At 50.3% G+C, this 14078-nt stretch overlaps 1 protein-coding gene across 4 annotated transcripts; it reads right to left on the reverse strand.

The window, feature by feature from the left end:
• Positions 1–16: 16 nt before the first annotated feature.
• On the reverse strand, positions 17–12045 carry GTPBP2 (GTP binding protein 2). Of its 4 annotated transcripts, none has more exons than XM_064286632.1 (13): positions 11847–11919; positions 11098–11243; positions 9472–9498; positions 9029–9213; positions 8544–8652; positions 8147–8344; positions 7671–7845; positions 7302–7521; positions 6723–6858; positions 6527–6585; positions 5764–5935; positions 5147–5311; positions 17–4932 (listed from the first exon to the last, which is right to left on the reverse strand). In XM_064286632.1, exons 4-13 carry the CDS (start codon positions 9160–9162, stop codon positions 4756–4758), a joined length of 1545 nt encoding a protein of 514 aa, XP_064142702.1. In that variant the 5' UTR covers positions 9163–9213; positions 9472–9498; positions 11098–11243; positions 11847–11919; the 3' UTR covers positions 17–4755. The 4 variants fall into 4 exon arrangements, with proteins under 4 accessions (XP_064142702.1, XP_064142700.1, XP_003403944.3 ...); XM_064286630.1 differs by having other exon boundaries at positions 9711–11243; positions 11847–11918; XM_003403896.4 differs by lacking the exon at positions 11098–11243 and having other exon boundaries at positions 11847–12045.
• Between the last annotated feature and the right edge of the window lie 2033 nt (positions 12046–14078).

The following is a 14078-nucleotide window of genomic DNA, read 5'->3' on the forward strand; positions in this document are numbered from 1 at the left end:
ATGTTCACTTTTCAAGGAAATCCATAACTTTAAGAAGTTTTTAGTAAGAAAAATAGTCCAGTTAGGTGCTGTGTTAAGGCTCTCAACTCTTCATAGGCATGGATTCTAATCCCATTGCCAACCCAAAACAAAAACCAAACCCATGGCCGTCAAGTCGATTCCAACTCCTAGTCACCCTATAGGACAGAGTAGAGCTGCCCCATAGTTTCCAAGGAACGCCTGGTGGATTCGAACTGCTGACCTCTTGGTTAGCACCCGTAGCACTTAACCAGTACACCACCAGGGCTTCCCCATTGCCAACCCAAAAACCCAAACCCACTGCTGTTGAGTCGATTCCGACTCATAGTGACCCTACAGAACAGAGTAGAACTGCACCACAGAGTTTCCAAGAAGCACCTGGCAGATTTGAACTGCCGACCTCTTGGTTAGCAGCTGTAGCACTTAACCACTAAGCCACCAGGGTTTCCCCATTGCCAGAGATTAAAAAAACCATCTTCCAGAGATATAGCTACTTTGAATTTTTAATCTTTCAAGTTTAGGGAGGCAGTGTTATATAATTAAAAGTGTGTGGGCCCTGGAGCCTAAGAGACCTGGTTCCATACCTTGCTCTGCCTCAGTATGGCCTTGAGCAGGTCACTATCCTCATCTGTAGAACTGAGAATACTTTATAGATTATTGAAGATAAATAACGTACAAAGTGTCTAGCTTAAAGACGGCATACAGAAGGAACAGAGTTAAAAAAAAAAAAAAAGGAGTTTTTAAAAAGTTTCCCATCAGCTGTGTTACAGGAACAGTTCAGATAACACGCTGACCCAAACTCTGTATTTTTAGTTGGAGAATGGGAGGGAAGAGTTGGACCCTAAAGTGATATGGTAAGTAGTTTAGGGCAGGGCTTTGTACACAAAAGCTACTAAATACTGAATTTCATGCAAGTAAACCCTATCATAAAGGAGCCCTGGTGATGTAATGGTTATGTTAGGCTGCTAACTGAAAGGTTGGCAGTTTGAACCCAGCGACTCCAAGGGAGAAAGACTTGGTGGTCTGTTTCCATAAAGATTGTTGTTAGGTGATGCTGAGTCAATTTTTGATGCATATGGCCCCATGTGACAGCAGAACTGCCCCATAGGGTTTCTTAGGCTCTACAGGAGCAGATTGCCAAGTCTTTTCTCCCACGGAACTGTTGGTGGGTTTGAACTGCCAACTTTCAGTCAGCAGCCAGGTGCTTAACCATTGTGCTACCAGGGCTCCTTCCGTAAAGATTACAGCCAAGAAAACCCTATAGGACAGTTCTACTCTGTCACATAGGGTCCCTGTGAGTAGAAAATTGACTCAATAGCACCAAACAACAACAAACCCTATTATGGCTACAGTCTTAGCTATTGGCCCTTCTACTGCTTGTATTTTACTCTAATGTATAATGAGACTGCTATTGAAACAGTTCAGAAACTGTTTTGATTGGTAAGCCATGATCAAAACTAGATCATCTCTAGAACCTTGCTTCTCCAAGTGTGATTTGAGGAAAATAGCATCAGCCTCACCAGAGAGCTTCTTAGAAAGTCTCAGCCTCACTCCGAACAGAATCAGAATCTGCATATTAACAAGATTCTCCAGGTGATTTGTGTACATCTTAAGGTTTGATAAGTACTGATATCTAGAAGACACAAAAGGCCAGACTTGTAGAGGGCAATGGCATTTCCTTAAATGCTAAAGTACAAACTTAATAGGTAAGTGCCCGGGCCTTTAGGGTCATTGGCATGTTGTGAGAAGTGTGAACTTAAGGTTTTTAATTCATGATTTTAATTACCGGAGCTCTCTCAGCTTGTCCAATACTTATAGTACGGTATTCTTAATCTCCGTTCTTATGTATAGGAAGGCCACTCTTTTGGCTTTTCTGACATGGCATCTGATGGGAAACCTAGAATTGCGCAGAGAACCCAACTAAAAATAAACTGACCTGGGTGGTGGGGAGGGTAAGTAGGAAGGGAAAATGGTGTACATATCCACCCTCTCGTACACATACACAAACCAACCAATACTTTTTAGCTTATTTATAAATGGGGAGGGGGGAAGGGGATGTCTTAGTTTGAAGAAGGGGGAAAAGTTTGAAAGCCAGCAGGAAACTATTTCTTCCTCCAAATATGTTTTCTACTTTTACGGAAATGTAATCTTAAATATCTAATAAAAATTAGTAGTGTACATTGCCTTCTCCCTACTGGATTTATAGCTTCTTGAAGGCAAGAATTCTTCACAGTGCCTTGCACATAACAGGTGATTGATACTCACTGAATGAGTACATATAGTGAAAAATTTTAGATCTGATTACCAGAACTGAAACAATATTCCTTGGGGGCCTGCCTTATACAACTTTTTTATCCTCCTAAATGTTCCATAAATATAAGAAAGTGGCTCACTCGTTCCAGATGTCTCACTAAGTACAGAGATGTTGATTTTCCAAAGTTTCCTTTTTCTTTTAACCAGGGAAAAGATAAGTATTTAAAAAACAAAAACCTTGGATAAAGCATTCATCTCTTTTGGGTGCTATACAGATCAAGTTGGATTGACAGGCTTCTCCACCTCTTTCTATTCCTGTCCCTGGAAATGAAGAAGTCATGTAGAAAAGTAATATAGTAGAAACCTAGGTTTCACTGGACTTCCAGAGACTGGTTGTGTGTGGCAAGGAGATGCTGGCTAGTGGGTGACCAGTACAGGAAATGCCAGCAGCACACCTTCTGTTTTCTTGGAGATACAACTCTGCCCGTTACCATGCATGCGTCAGTGTTAGATAAAAGCTCTAGTGCCTTTTCCCTGAATATAACCTTTCCTCCTTCTCAGTTGTTTATCAGCAACAGCACAGAAGGAAGTAGAGAGCTTTTAGTTCCAATACTGAAAGAAGTTTTTCAACCATAGGCTTCTAAATAGCAAGTTAAACCAGTGATATTTTTAAAAAGCGGATGAGCCTGAGTGGTAGGGAAGCTACCACTAATACCTTGGAGGCAGAATGCCACACAGGACCTTGGCACTCATTTATCATTAAATTTCTTTTGCCAAATTTCATTTCTTTTTTTTTTGCAGTTGACTTTATACTTATAAAATGTGATAATCAGATACTCTGAAACAGGAAGAGGGACTAAGTAAGATTTGGCCCGGTGGCCCTAGCAGCTCCAAGAATCCAGTTTAGGCTATATAAACCTCATTTCAGGCTAGTTGTCATTGCTAGGGAAAGCATGAAGAGCCAAATTACCACGTATCTTTAAATTCTACTCTTCTTAAGCAGCTGGCCCTCTAATCTCAAAATCTCTTGACAGGACTAGTTCCAGGGCACAGTGGAGGGCTCCTTATTACAGGGTTGCTACCTATTTCAGCCTACAAGGGTAAGTTTCACTTTCTACTTCCAATACTGGAAGTTTTTCAACCACAGGCTTCTTAGTAGCAAGTTAAACCAGTGGTATTTTAAAAAGCAGCTGAGCCTGAGCTACTCTGCTAGCTCAAAGAACTATGCAAAACAGGCCAGAACACTTGGTTACAATACTGGAACAATGATCCTATGTCAGGTGATATTTCCACATTCAGGGGTCAGCAATGTTGGAGTTTCATTTGTCTCTGCCTACCTCTGGGAGGAATCTAGCTCAGGACACTAAGTCTGTATCTTAAGCATAAGCACAGTGTATCCAATAAAACATTTTTATTCTGTACAATATATATATATATAATATATATATATGCAGAGAAACCTCAACCAACAAATCCCTGAGTCCATGGGAACCCAGGACACTAACAAAGGGAAAGGAGGGAGTCCATGCCCTAAGGAGTACGAAATATGGCAATAGCTCTCCCTTTCCTCCTGGTTCCCTGCAACAGAGGGAAGGGGACGGTCACTGCAAATTAGTAAAACGAGAGGACTTTGTGGGTGCAGGAAGGGAAGGGGAAGAGTGGCAGGTGGGGGAGCTGTGGGTCAGATCCCCAGCCATTAGTCTGGGAAAGTAAAACATACGATTTGATCCAGCATTAAAACCAACAGATCACCGCAGAATAAGTGACAAGACTGACTGACTGACATGCAGCTGACCTTCAGTATGCCAAGCCTTAGCTTGGCAGCCCCACGCCTGGGCCAGCACAATAAATAGCACCTGTGGGGCCTGTGAGAGGAGGAACTGGGGAAATGGCCCTTGAGTGAAGAAGGGAGATAAAGCTGAGAAACAGGCCTCAGGCCTCAGCACAGGGTGGGAGCACTGCCATTCACTGTCCCTGTGCCACTTCTTCAGACCCTGGGCCACCAGGTGGCCAGAAGCAGATTTCTTTTGTCCACAGTCAGGTAGCGATGAGCAACTCATGTGGCCTTGAGAAGAGGTATAGAAAAAGGAGTGCTTTCAAGGACACCCCTAGTTGTGAAAATTCCTGAAGTGCAGGGACCATATCGGTGGATCACGCTCAGTCCTGATAGCGGGGCCAAGGTGGCCACAGTCAGCTCCCTCCAGTAGACAGGCCATGGGGTTGTCAGGGTTGATGAGTCAACCAGGTGGGCTTACAGCTTCGGAACATTGCCCTGAATGCTCCTTTCTTCTCCCTCAGAACTGACCCCCTTTGGCCACACCAAGCTTGGCACCTCTCCAGAAAGGTGGTAGGGAGCAAGTGGCAGAGAGCACCCCTCTTTCCCTAGCCTATTAACACACAAAGCCGCCAACAGAGGGCAGCATGGCCGGAAGTCACCTCATATATTGTGGGGACGGCAATAGTGCTGTCCCTGCCTGGGGGAGGTCAGAAGCCCATGTTGGCCTGGGCCTCTCCTGCTGCAATGGCTTGCACATCAGTGACATGGCCGATGCCCTTGGTGACACCCTCCCGGAACAGCAGCTTGGCGCCCACCTTCAGGTACTCTGGGTGTTTCAGGAAGCGGAAACGTACCACTGCCTTCTCCCCTGTCCGCAGCTTGTCCTGCAGCAGATATGTGGTCACTGGCCATCCCATTCTCTACCAGTCATGGCTTTCCACCCTCAAGGGACCTATCAGACTTCTACCCTCCCTAAGTGGGGCTATGTTCTCTTTGTGGAATCAGGGAGTTTTCTGCAAGTCTGGGGTCACGCCTCCCAGGCAGGAAAATTCTGACTCTTCCCCCAGAGAAATGGGGGCGTGGCTGGGTCCCTCTCACCTTGGCGTGGATCTTTTCCACCACTGCTGTCTGACGTACGTTGCCGACGTGTACTGTCACCTGGAAGCCTCGCCGGAAGGTGGTGGCGTGGAAGAGTAGGACTATCTCTGCCTCGAACACTGAGCAGATGGTGGGATTCATCTCTGGGCTCACCATCACCATGCCCTGGGGAGGCACAGCCCCCAGGCCCAGGAACGGCAGACCTAGCGTTAGACTCACCCTCCCCAGCCACCCCTATACCCTTTTACAGCACCTGAATTTCTTCTTTCTCTAGGACTCCAAACAAGACCTCAGAAGGAAACACTCAAACTCTCCTTGTAAAGGGAATCCTTCCTTACCCGCCTCCCATGTCCTCTAACCCTTCCAGTGCTTTGCATTGTTAGTGGACACTCGGGTTATACCACAACAATTCGTATTTTGTGATCTGCCACTTTATGAATATTCTAACCCTTTTCATACACAGAGAGCCTGTGTAACCAGGCAATAAGCTTCTTGGGCCAGAGACCATGTTTCCTTTGAGTTTCTCTGAAGTAACTTAGACAGGTGCTCATCACTTAGTAGCCGGCTCCTGGGCACTTCTCTCCATGTTCCCTCTCCCGTTCGTCTACCCGCCTCACCTTGCGAAGCAGTGCACGGTCAAAGTCCCCAAGGGCCAACGTAGCAGCCTGACCAGCTCGCAGCACACGGCAGGCAGAGCGGTTGCGCTGAATGCTGCATACTCTCAGCTCCAGGAAGCAGCCATCGTCTGTGGGGCCCACCACCAGCTGGTCCCCCTCGCGGCAAATTCCACTGCAGCCCAGAGGGCAGGTGGTACAGTGTCAGCCTAGGCCCCCTGGCTACTTTGCTGCTCAGGGTCACCCAGAGCATTCCTTCCTAAGGTTGATCCCTGTGGTGGGGGAAGGGATCCTATAGTTCAGACTTGGAGGTGGGGGGTGACTACTACGCCCTAGTCCAGAGTTCAGACTCTGAAGGCAGAGAGGTAGTGGCTGGTTAGACAACACTGAAGACCTGGCCCCAAAAGGGCCGAGTTATCCCCTTGGGTTTCATCCTCTGCTTTGGAATCTTAAGGGACCTTTCATCTTCCCCACTTTGAGATGAAGTCAGGTGAGTACACTCTAGTTTTCTTCCTAGGGCCCAAGATCCACACACTACCCCGCCCTGGGCTTCGAGATGCCCAATAAGCAGCAGTACTGTTTCTTCTATGACAAGCCAACAGACTAGCTTTCTCTAGCTTTTCTGATAGTGAAAACCTAAGCTGCAAACAAGTACATCATTTAAATGGGCTCTGTTCAATTCCAGGGTCTCCTCCTTTGGGCCGAGTCTTCATGAGTATGGGTATATGAGAGCTGAATGGGACAGGTAGCAGGCAAGGCAATTCACCTGGAAAGTGTCCCTCCAACAACAGTCCCCACCTCTGGTACTGTGTAGATTTCATCCACCTAAAGTCAAAGAAGACCCCATCAATGGACTTCTAAGTAGGGCTGGCAGGTCCAAGATGTCTAAACAGACTCTGGACTCGGTCAGAACTAGCCCTTTGCTGTTCCCCAACCCACTGCCTGTTGAGGTGTCCTACTACCTGGAATTCTGTCAGCTGCTGCATGAGTTCCTCTTGCTCTTTGCTGTTTGTGAGTGGTGGCAGGATGTTCAGAAAGACTTTGAGCAGGTCCAGACTTTCTCCAGACACACTGGACAGTGTGAAGATAGGGGTGACACTGTAAAGGGAGGCATGGAATGGACAGATGAGCAAAGTCCCAACAGGAGGCAGAGGCCAGGGCCCCACACATGGGAAGGTGAGCTTTTCTCTGCGTGGCTGAGGGCCCTTCTCTTCTACCTGTTAACCTCCATGGAAGCTCTGAGCTCAATCTCTGTGAGCCAGGACATAAAGCCCATCCAGAGCATAAGGGAGGTGGTGAATGCCTGGTATATTACTCCCCAGTATCATAAAGTATTTGCAAACCTGCAGGCTGGCTCAAAGTGAGGGCTGGACGGGGGAGCGCTCAAATACTTCAGGAAAGACTCCCTCCCACTATCCCAAGCTGAAGAACCACAGAACCGAGAAATGTTCTGGCCCTGGGGATGGTCCACCAAGCTCCTGGGCAATGGGCCCTTGTGGCAGCCTTCCCTGTGAATCAGGTCTGGGGTGAGGCAGGCTTACTTGGGTGACTGGGCAAATTGCTGAGCAGCAGTGACAGCATCATCCTCAGAGGTGACCAACATGGGGACTTTGTGGCAGCCAGGTTGTTTGAGGACCCGCTCCAGCTGGCGTACCGTCCTCTCCACTGTGGTCTTGGCACAGAGATCCACCTTGCTGACCACGATGAAGAAGGGCACTTTCAGGGCCAGGGCCAGCCCCAGATGTTCCCTTGTGGTGCCAGCTGCCTCAGAGAAGGCAGGCAGCAGGAGGAAAAAGGGAGAGAATGTGAGAGGGAGGAGAGGGAAGAAGAGTGTCAGTCTGGCTCTCAGATCTGAGAGTTAACACCTCCCACCCCTACTCCAGCCATGTCCCTGCCCCCATGCCTCGTACCAATCCCAGTGTTGGCACTGACGAGGAGGAGGGCACAGTCGGGGCAGTATGAGGTGAGGCCAAAGATGGTGGTGTGCAGGTACTTGTGGTGGCCTGCCAGGTCGATGAAGGTGATCATCTTGGAGCTGCTCTCACAGATCTCTTCTGCCGTCCGTGAATCACTGTAATTCACCACCTGGCCCAGAGCCCAAGGCTCTCAGTGCCCACTGTCAGCCTCCCCAACCCTTTAAGAGTCACCAGGACCTAAATCAGCCACTGGGTGACCTTGCTTCTTAACCCTTAGCCCCATTTCTTGTTTAATTCAGTTGTTTCCCCATTTGTTTTCTAAGAGGGACAGAACTTGTTCACTGTACCCTCAGGGCCTTCATCTACACTTCTCCAAAAAGTCTCCACATTTTGCCCCTAACCTCTGCCCTTCACAGCTACTATCCCATCCTCAGTGGCTGGCCCCACTGGGTCCCGTTGATTGCATGCACCTCTCCCTTGCTGTTAAAGCCCAGGATCTCGAAGCTGATGCTGGAGGTTCGGCCAGATTGAATCTCATGCAGGTGGCGGAAAAGGTTGAGCCGGGCCCGGCCCCGCCCATTGTCCAGCTCTCCCTGGGTGAGGACTCCAAGCAGAGTCGACTTCCCTGAGTCCACATTCCCCAGGACGGCCACACGGAGGTCTAGGAACTGTGGACAAATTGCCAGGGGTAAGGGCTCCGATGTCTCACCTCTCTCAACAGGGGGTTGGGCCAATGGCAATGAAGCCCCCTGGGGAGCAAGTGATGAACTGGACACCCCCAGGATCCCAGGCCAGGGGAGAGTCTGTCACTATAGGGCCCTCCCAGGGAACATGGGTGTGGGGGGCTGGGAAAGATATGTGCTTCACCTGTTGGTTGTCAGGGACCTTTCGTACCAGCACCTCAGTGATCTTCCGGGGCATGTCGCTATCATAATCCACTTCTCGCTCCCGGAGAACGGTGATGTCTGCCCCGACCCTGTCCCAGCAAAGTCATGGTTGTCATACCTCACCAATAGTCCCCCTGTCCCAGCCTGACTCTGGACCAGTGGCCTTCCCATTCCTCCCACACAGCTTTGCACAGCACCTTACTTTACGTCCCAACCCCTTCCAATCCAATCCAGATTTACAGCTGTCTTTAAAAATGCAAAAAAAAATCTTAACTCAAGGAGCAAAAAACCTTAGGCCCAATGAAGAGAGCTCAGAACACTAACCCTACCCTCTTTAGCCCTTTGCCAAGAGAAGGCAGCAGAAGGAAAGTCCCACCTTGGACCCTCAGGTCTTAGGGGACTGGGTGTGCCTGGGCCCTCCCTAGAGTCAGGTAAGAGAAAGCCGAGGGGGAAAGGGAAGCATACTTTTCCGCCATCCGGTGCAGGGTCTTGAGGGAGGCCCGCATCTCCTCCTCAGCCAGCCCCACCAGCAGCCCATTGTCCTCCACCCCAATCTGGTAGACAGCCTCACCGCGGCCCTCCTGGAGCCGCCACTTCATCTGTGTCACCAGGTGCTCAAAGCGGTACTGGGATGGATTCACCAGCTTCAGCTTAGGACAGGTGGGGTACCATGAGAAGGTGAAATCAGAAGTGTTCCTCCCAAGCCCACCTGTTCCCCATTTGTCCTGCAAAGAGGACCAGGACCCTCCCCATCAAAACCCCCTTGCCCCTGACCCCCTCCAACAGAATGAGGTACAGAGTCCTTACCCTGAACCAGGTCCCTAAATTCCTATAGATCAGAGAAATCATCCCATGCTGGCAAGGACAACCTACCCCACCCCTTTGGCCCTCCTCAGCCTGAGACTCACTTTATACTCGATGTTTCCATCTTCAGCCTGAAAAGAAACAGGCAGCAATTACCACACATCAACTGGACTCAACCCCTACTTTTCAATTCCTGTTGGGGCCCAGGCAGCTATCTTGAGACAGCAAGAAGTCCCAGTGGCACCTGCTGGAGCAAGTACCTGCCAAAGGTCAGTGGCAGATAAGCCCTTTACTCAGCCCCAATGTGGCCAAAGGAAAAGCCTCTAACGACCCAGTGAGTCACCTATTAAGCCAGGAACAGAACTCCAAGTCCGTCCTTTCTTCAACCACTGGCAGCACGTTCTTCCCAGACCCGAGATCACTCCTTCCTTCTCCCCAGTGCCTCAAACTGCCATCCCCAGAAGTCTCTGTGCCCAGGCTGCTAAGGCCTTTCTTTGCCACTGGTCTGGAAGACACTGCTTCCTTCCTGCCCACCCCTCTCAGCTGATGTCATCGAGAGTAAGAGGCTGCAAGAGGTTCTGGACCAAGGCCAAAGGGTGAGCTCAGCACTGGTCACTACAAGCCCTATGAGAGAGACACTCAGGTGGAAGAGGAGCAGGGCTCCGAAGTTGGGGCTCAAATGAACAGAAAAAACTCAGAAAATATAATGAGGGGAGAGACTCCATAAAACCAGACTCGCAATGGCTTTTCACCTCTTGTCCCATAATCCTGGTGCCTCAGTTGAGGTGAAATCCTGAATCCACCCCACAATCTCTTCTACCTCCTCCCTCAATCAGATGACCCATCACAAAAGCATCTCATTGAGCCTTCCCCTCTCAGGTGCAAGGATAAATGGGGTGAGGTTAAGGAGGGGAGAGGGTTTGGGCTCCATGAACCAGGAACCTCTTTCTACAAGATCCTACAATCCCCAAAGAGTAGGGGAACAGTCTGAAGTCCACTCTCCTCCTTCTGCTTTACCTCCACAAGAGTCTGGAGGATCCTTGCCTCAGTCCTGCATTTATTTTCTTTACTTTGCTAAGGGCGTTTTAAAAAATTGAGATATATTTCACATACCATAAAAATCACCCTTTTAAAGTGTACAATTTAGTGAATTTTAGTATATTACAAGGTTATACAACCACCACTCAGTTATCTAATTCCAGAAAATTTTCATCATCCCCAAAAGAAACTTCAGACCCATTAGCAGTCACTCCTTACTCCCCTGGCCCCCTCCCCGGACCCAGACAATCACTAATCTGTCTTCTGTCTCTATGGATTTAACTATTCTGTCAGTCCTGAATTTCTGCACTCTTCCTCCCCAGCCATTTCAGTTTCCTCGTCCCTTCCTGTTATCATTCCATCCTTTCTCAGCCCCATGGCTTCCAGGTTCTGACAGGTCTTCACCAATAATCTCCACCTCATGGAGTGTAAGGGAGATTTTTTCCCATCAACAAAGATGCTCTAGAAACATTTTAGCACTTTGCTAGGCATGTAAAATAGGATGGGTGACTTCAGAAGAGTATGATAGTCTAGGCCTGAAAAATAAAACACAGGACCTACTGAATCAGAAATTCTAGAGGAGGGGCCCAGCAAACCAGGAGATTCTAACGCATGCTACAGTTTGATAACTCCTGGGTTAGGCTCTTCCCCTGGGTCTTCCTAAGAGGAACGAAAACCAAAAAAATCATTGCCTTCCAATAGATTCCAACTCATAGCGACCCCATAGGACAGAGTAGAACTGCCCTACAGGGATTCCGAAGAGCAGCTGGTGGATTCGAACTGCTGACCTCTTGGTTAGTGGCCAAGCTCTTAACCACTGCGCTACCAGAGCTCCAGCCTAAAGGGACAAAAAAAAAAAAAGGGGGGGGACAAGGGAACAGTTATTCTCTGCTTCTGGGATACCGGAGGCAGGTATGTGGAGGTACTCTTCTCTGTCCCCACCCCCTCATAAGACAAGCAAAGGGTGAGAGAGTTAAGTCTCACTGTTCCTCTGGTTGTATGTCTGTGTATGTGCACTGAAAGGTAGGGAGAGAACATATTGCTCTTTTCCCAGGTGCTTCACTCCACGCTGTGGAACAAGTTTGGAAAAAGTAGTGGTTACTCTGCCTACTTTCTCATGCCAGGATGTAAGCCCCCTTCACCTGTCGCAGCACAGGAAGGGGGCCAGGGCGTTCTACTTTGCTTTTCCCAAGGGGATGGGAAGGGGGATCCCCTCTCCCTACTTCCCGTAGGGGAGTTCGGGACACCAGAGGGGAAGTCCGATCTCTCTGTCCCTCCTCCCTGGGGTCCCGGGACCGGAAGGAGGGGGTCCCTCTCCCACCCTTTTCCTTGGGGTCGCGACACCGGAAAAAGGGGGTATTTATTCTCTGTCCCTCCTCCCTGGGGTCCCGGGACCGGAAGGAGTGGTTTGCTCTCTCCCCACCACTTCTCAGGTGCTCACCTCGGGGGGCAGGTACGGGGGGTTGTTGGCTTTGCCCCCTCTGTTCCTTCCGTTCTTCTTCTTTCCCTTCGGGCCCCCACAGCTGCTGCTGCTGCCGGCCCCCCTAGCCTTGAGGGTTCCGCCCACGGCCGGGCCCCCTCCGGGCCGGCAGCAGCCGCCGAACAGCTCCGATACCCTCGAGTCCATCCGCGGCTGCCGCCAGCCCCCCGCCCGACCCCTCCCCCCCGCCACCGCCACCACCGCCACCGCCGCTGCCGCCGCCGCCGCCACCGCCTCTACTGCCACTGCCGCGTCGGGCCAGCCAGTGAGCGGGGTGGGGCTCTACGCCGGCCACGCCCCACACCCCTCCCCTGGCCTCCGGGTCGCGTCAGAAACGGCCGCGCGGCACCACGGGATATAGAGTCCTTAGGTCTGGGCTCTTGCTCGGAAAAGCACTTCGCCGCCCTACAACTCCCAAGAGGCATCGCGGGGCTAGGGGTCGCGGGTGGCTTTGTAGCACCGGCAAAGAGCGCGGCTTTGCGCGCAAAGGCCCGAGAGAGTTGTAGTCTGGCTCCCGGTCCCAGCTCTCCAAGCAACACTTTTGTAGGACCTGGCGGAAGTTTACGGCCTGGGGGAAGTTTAGAGCCCCGAAGCCTAAGGCGCAGTTGGGCCCGGGCGGCGAAGGGCTTACTACATCAGAGTCGAGCTTCGTGGGTGCTCTTGGGTCTGGTCCTTAAAGTGGACCCCAGCAACAGGTTTCGGATCTGGAGAGCTGCTGAATTAAGGGCGACTGGGCCCCTCCAGCCTCCTCCTGGCTCCACCTCTGCCTCAGTTTCTTCCCTGATGGTTGGCGTGCCATCAGGGTGAGTCGGGGCGAACGCCAGGGTGGGGGCTGATGATGGTTAGCCTAATTACAGCTGTTATTGTTGCGATGATTATTGCCACCTTTACACAGTAGTCACTGCTTTATTACTAGAGCCGGCACAGTCCGGAGGCTGGTTTCAGCAGCCCAAGGCACCGCGGTGGCCCCAACACGAAGCCCTAACCCATAAACCGCAGTGATGCCTGAGGGCTACAAGGATACCATTAGCGAATACCCTCCTCCCCTTTGTTTTGAAGCCGAACCAATCGGGGAGAACCGACGTCGATTTTAAAAGAGACGGGGCTGTAGGCGGGGCTTGGCCTTTACTTGGGGCGGGGCTGGGGTTCCAGTAACAGCAATTCGGTTGAGGAGGGGGAGGTGAGTGTAAATAGAAACTTGGCCAAAGGCCACCGCAGATTGGTGACTTTTGACTTTCTTGCAAAGCCATCTCTTCCTCTCCTATTCTTTAGGCCACTAGCAGTCGGCAAAGAGTAAACACATTCAATGACATAAAGTAGTGCACAAGACATCATCAGAAAGGCACGGTTGAGAACCAGTTAGTTTTGCTGGACTGGGAGTCAGGACGTCAGGGTTCAATTTCCAGCCCCATGGCTGTCTCACGACTCACTACTCACCGAATGTCCACCTCCCCTCTCTTCACAAACGGTGAGGTGCTCAAACACAGCCAAAAAATAAAACCCTTCCCTCCAGACCTCAGCTTTCCTTTGGAAAACTGGAAGCAGCAAATGTGGCTTACCTCTGGTGATCCCATCAAGGGTTCAGACTTGGTGGATTCCATGGCTCTGCCCAGGGCCACAAAGAGAGAGACAGGTTGTTGATCATGTAGTTGCAATCCACATGGCATAAATACCCCAAAGAGTGAGATCGGCCCAAATCTGCAAAGTTGGCCCAAATCAGCCAGTTATGTGGGTCTTGAGCGGTTAAAAGCACATCAAGTGTCTTCTCTCTTCTCAACCCCGTGCAGCTGAAGGAAGAGCTATGCTGCAGAAGTCAACCCTATCCGGGGCACAGCCCCACCAGGGACACTGCTGCTTAGAGACTGAGACAGGAGAACTCAGAGATCTCAAGAAGGGTGGGGTTTGAAGCAAGAGCTAAGACCATTCCCTCAATAATTTCACAACCTCCATCTGGGCCCTCCTGATAACCACAGGCTGCTGCACTTGCCTGATAAAACACTTGTCCTCTCATCTACATGGATCTTTTAACCAACCCAAGACACACAGTTTAACCTCTTCTATCTCAAATTCCTTGCCTTCTAAGTAGAGACCTTCTTTTAAGAGATCGGAGGGGATAGCCCATTCTGATATCATATTCTTGAACAGTTGGACCTACCACAGACAGGAATGAAGGCTGGCAGAGGAGTAGGCTGA

The sequence above is a fragment of the Loxodonta africana genome, chromosome 1 (genome assembly GCF_030014295.1).
Source record: "Loxodonta africana isolate mLoxAfr1 chromosome 1, mLoxAfr1.hap2, whole genome shotgun sequence".
NCBI lineage: Eukaryota > Metazoa > Chordata > Mammalia > Proboscidea > Elephantidae > Loxodonta > Loxodonta africana.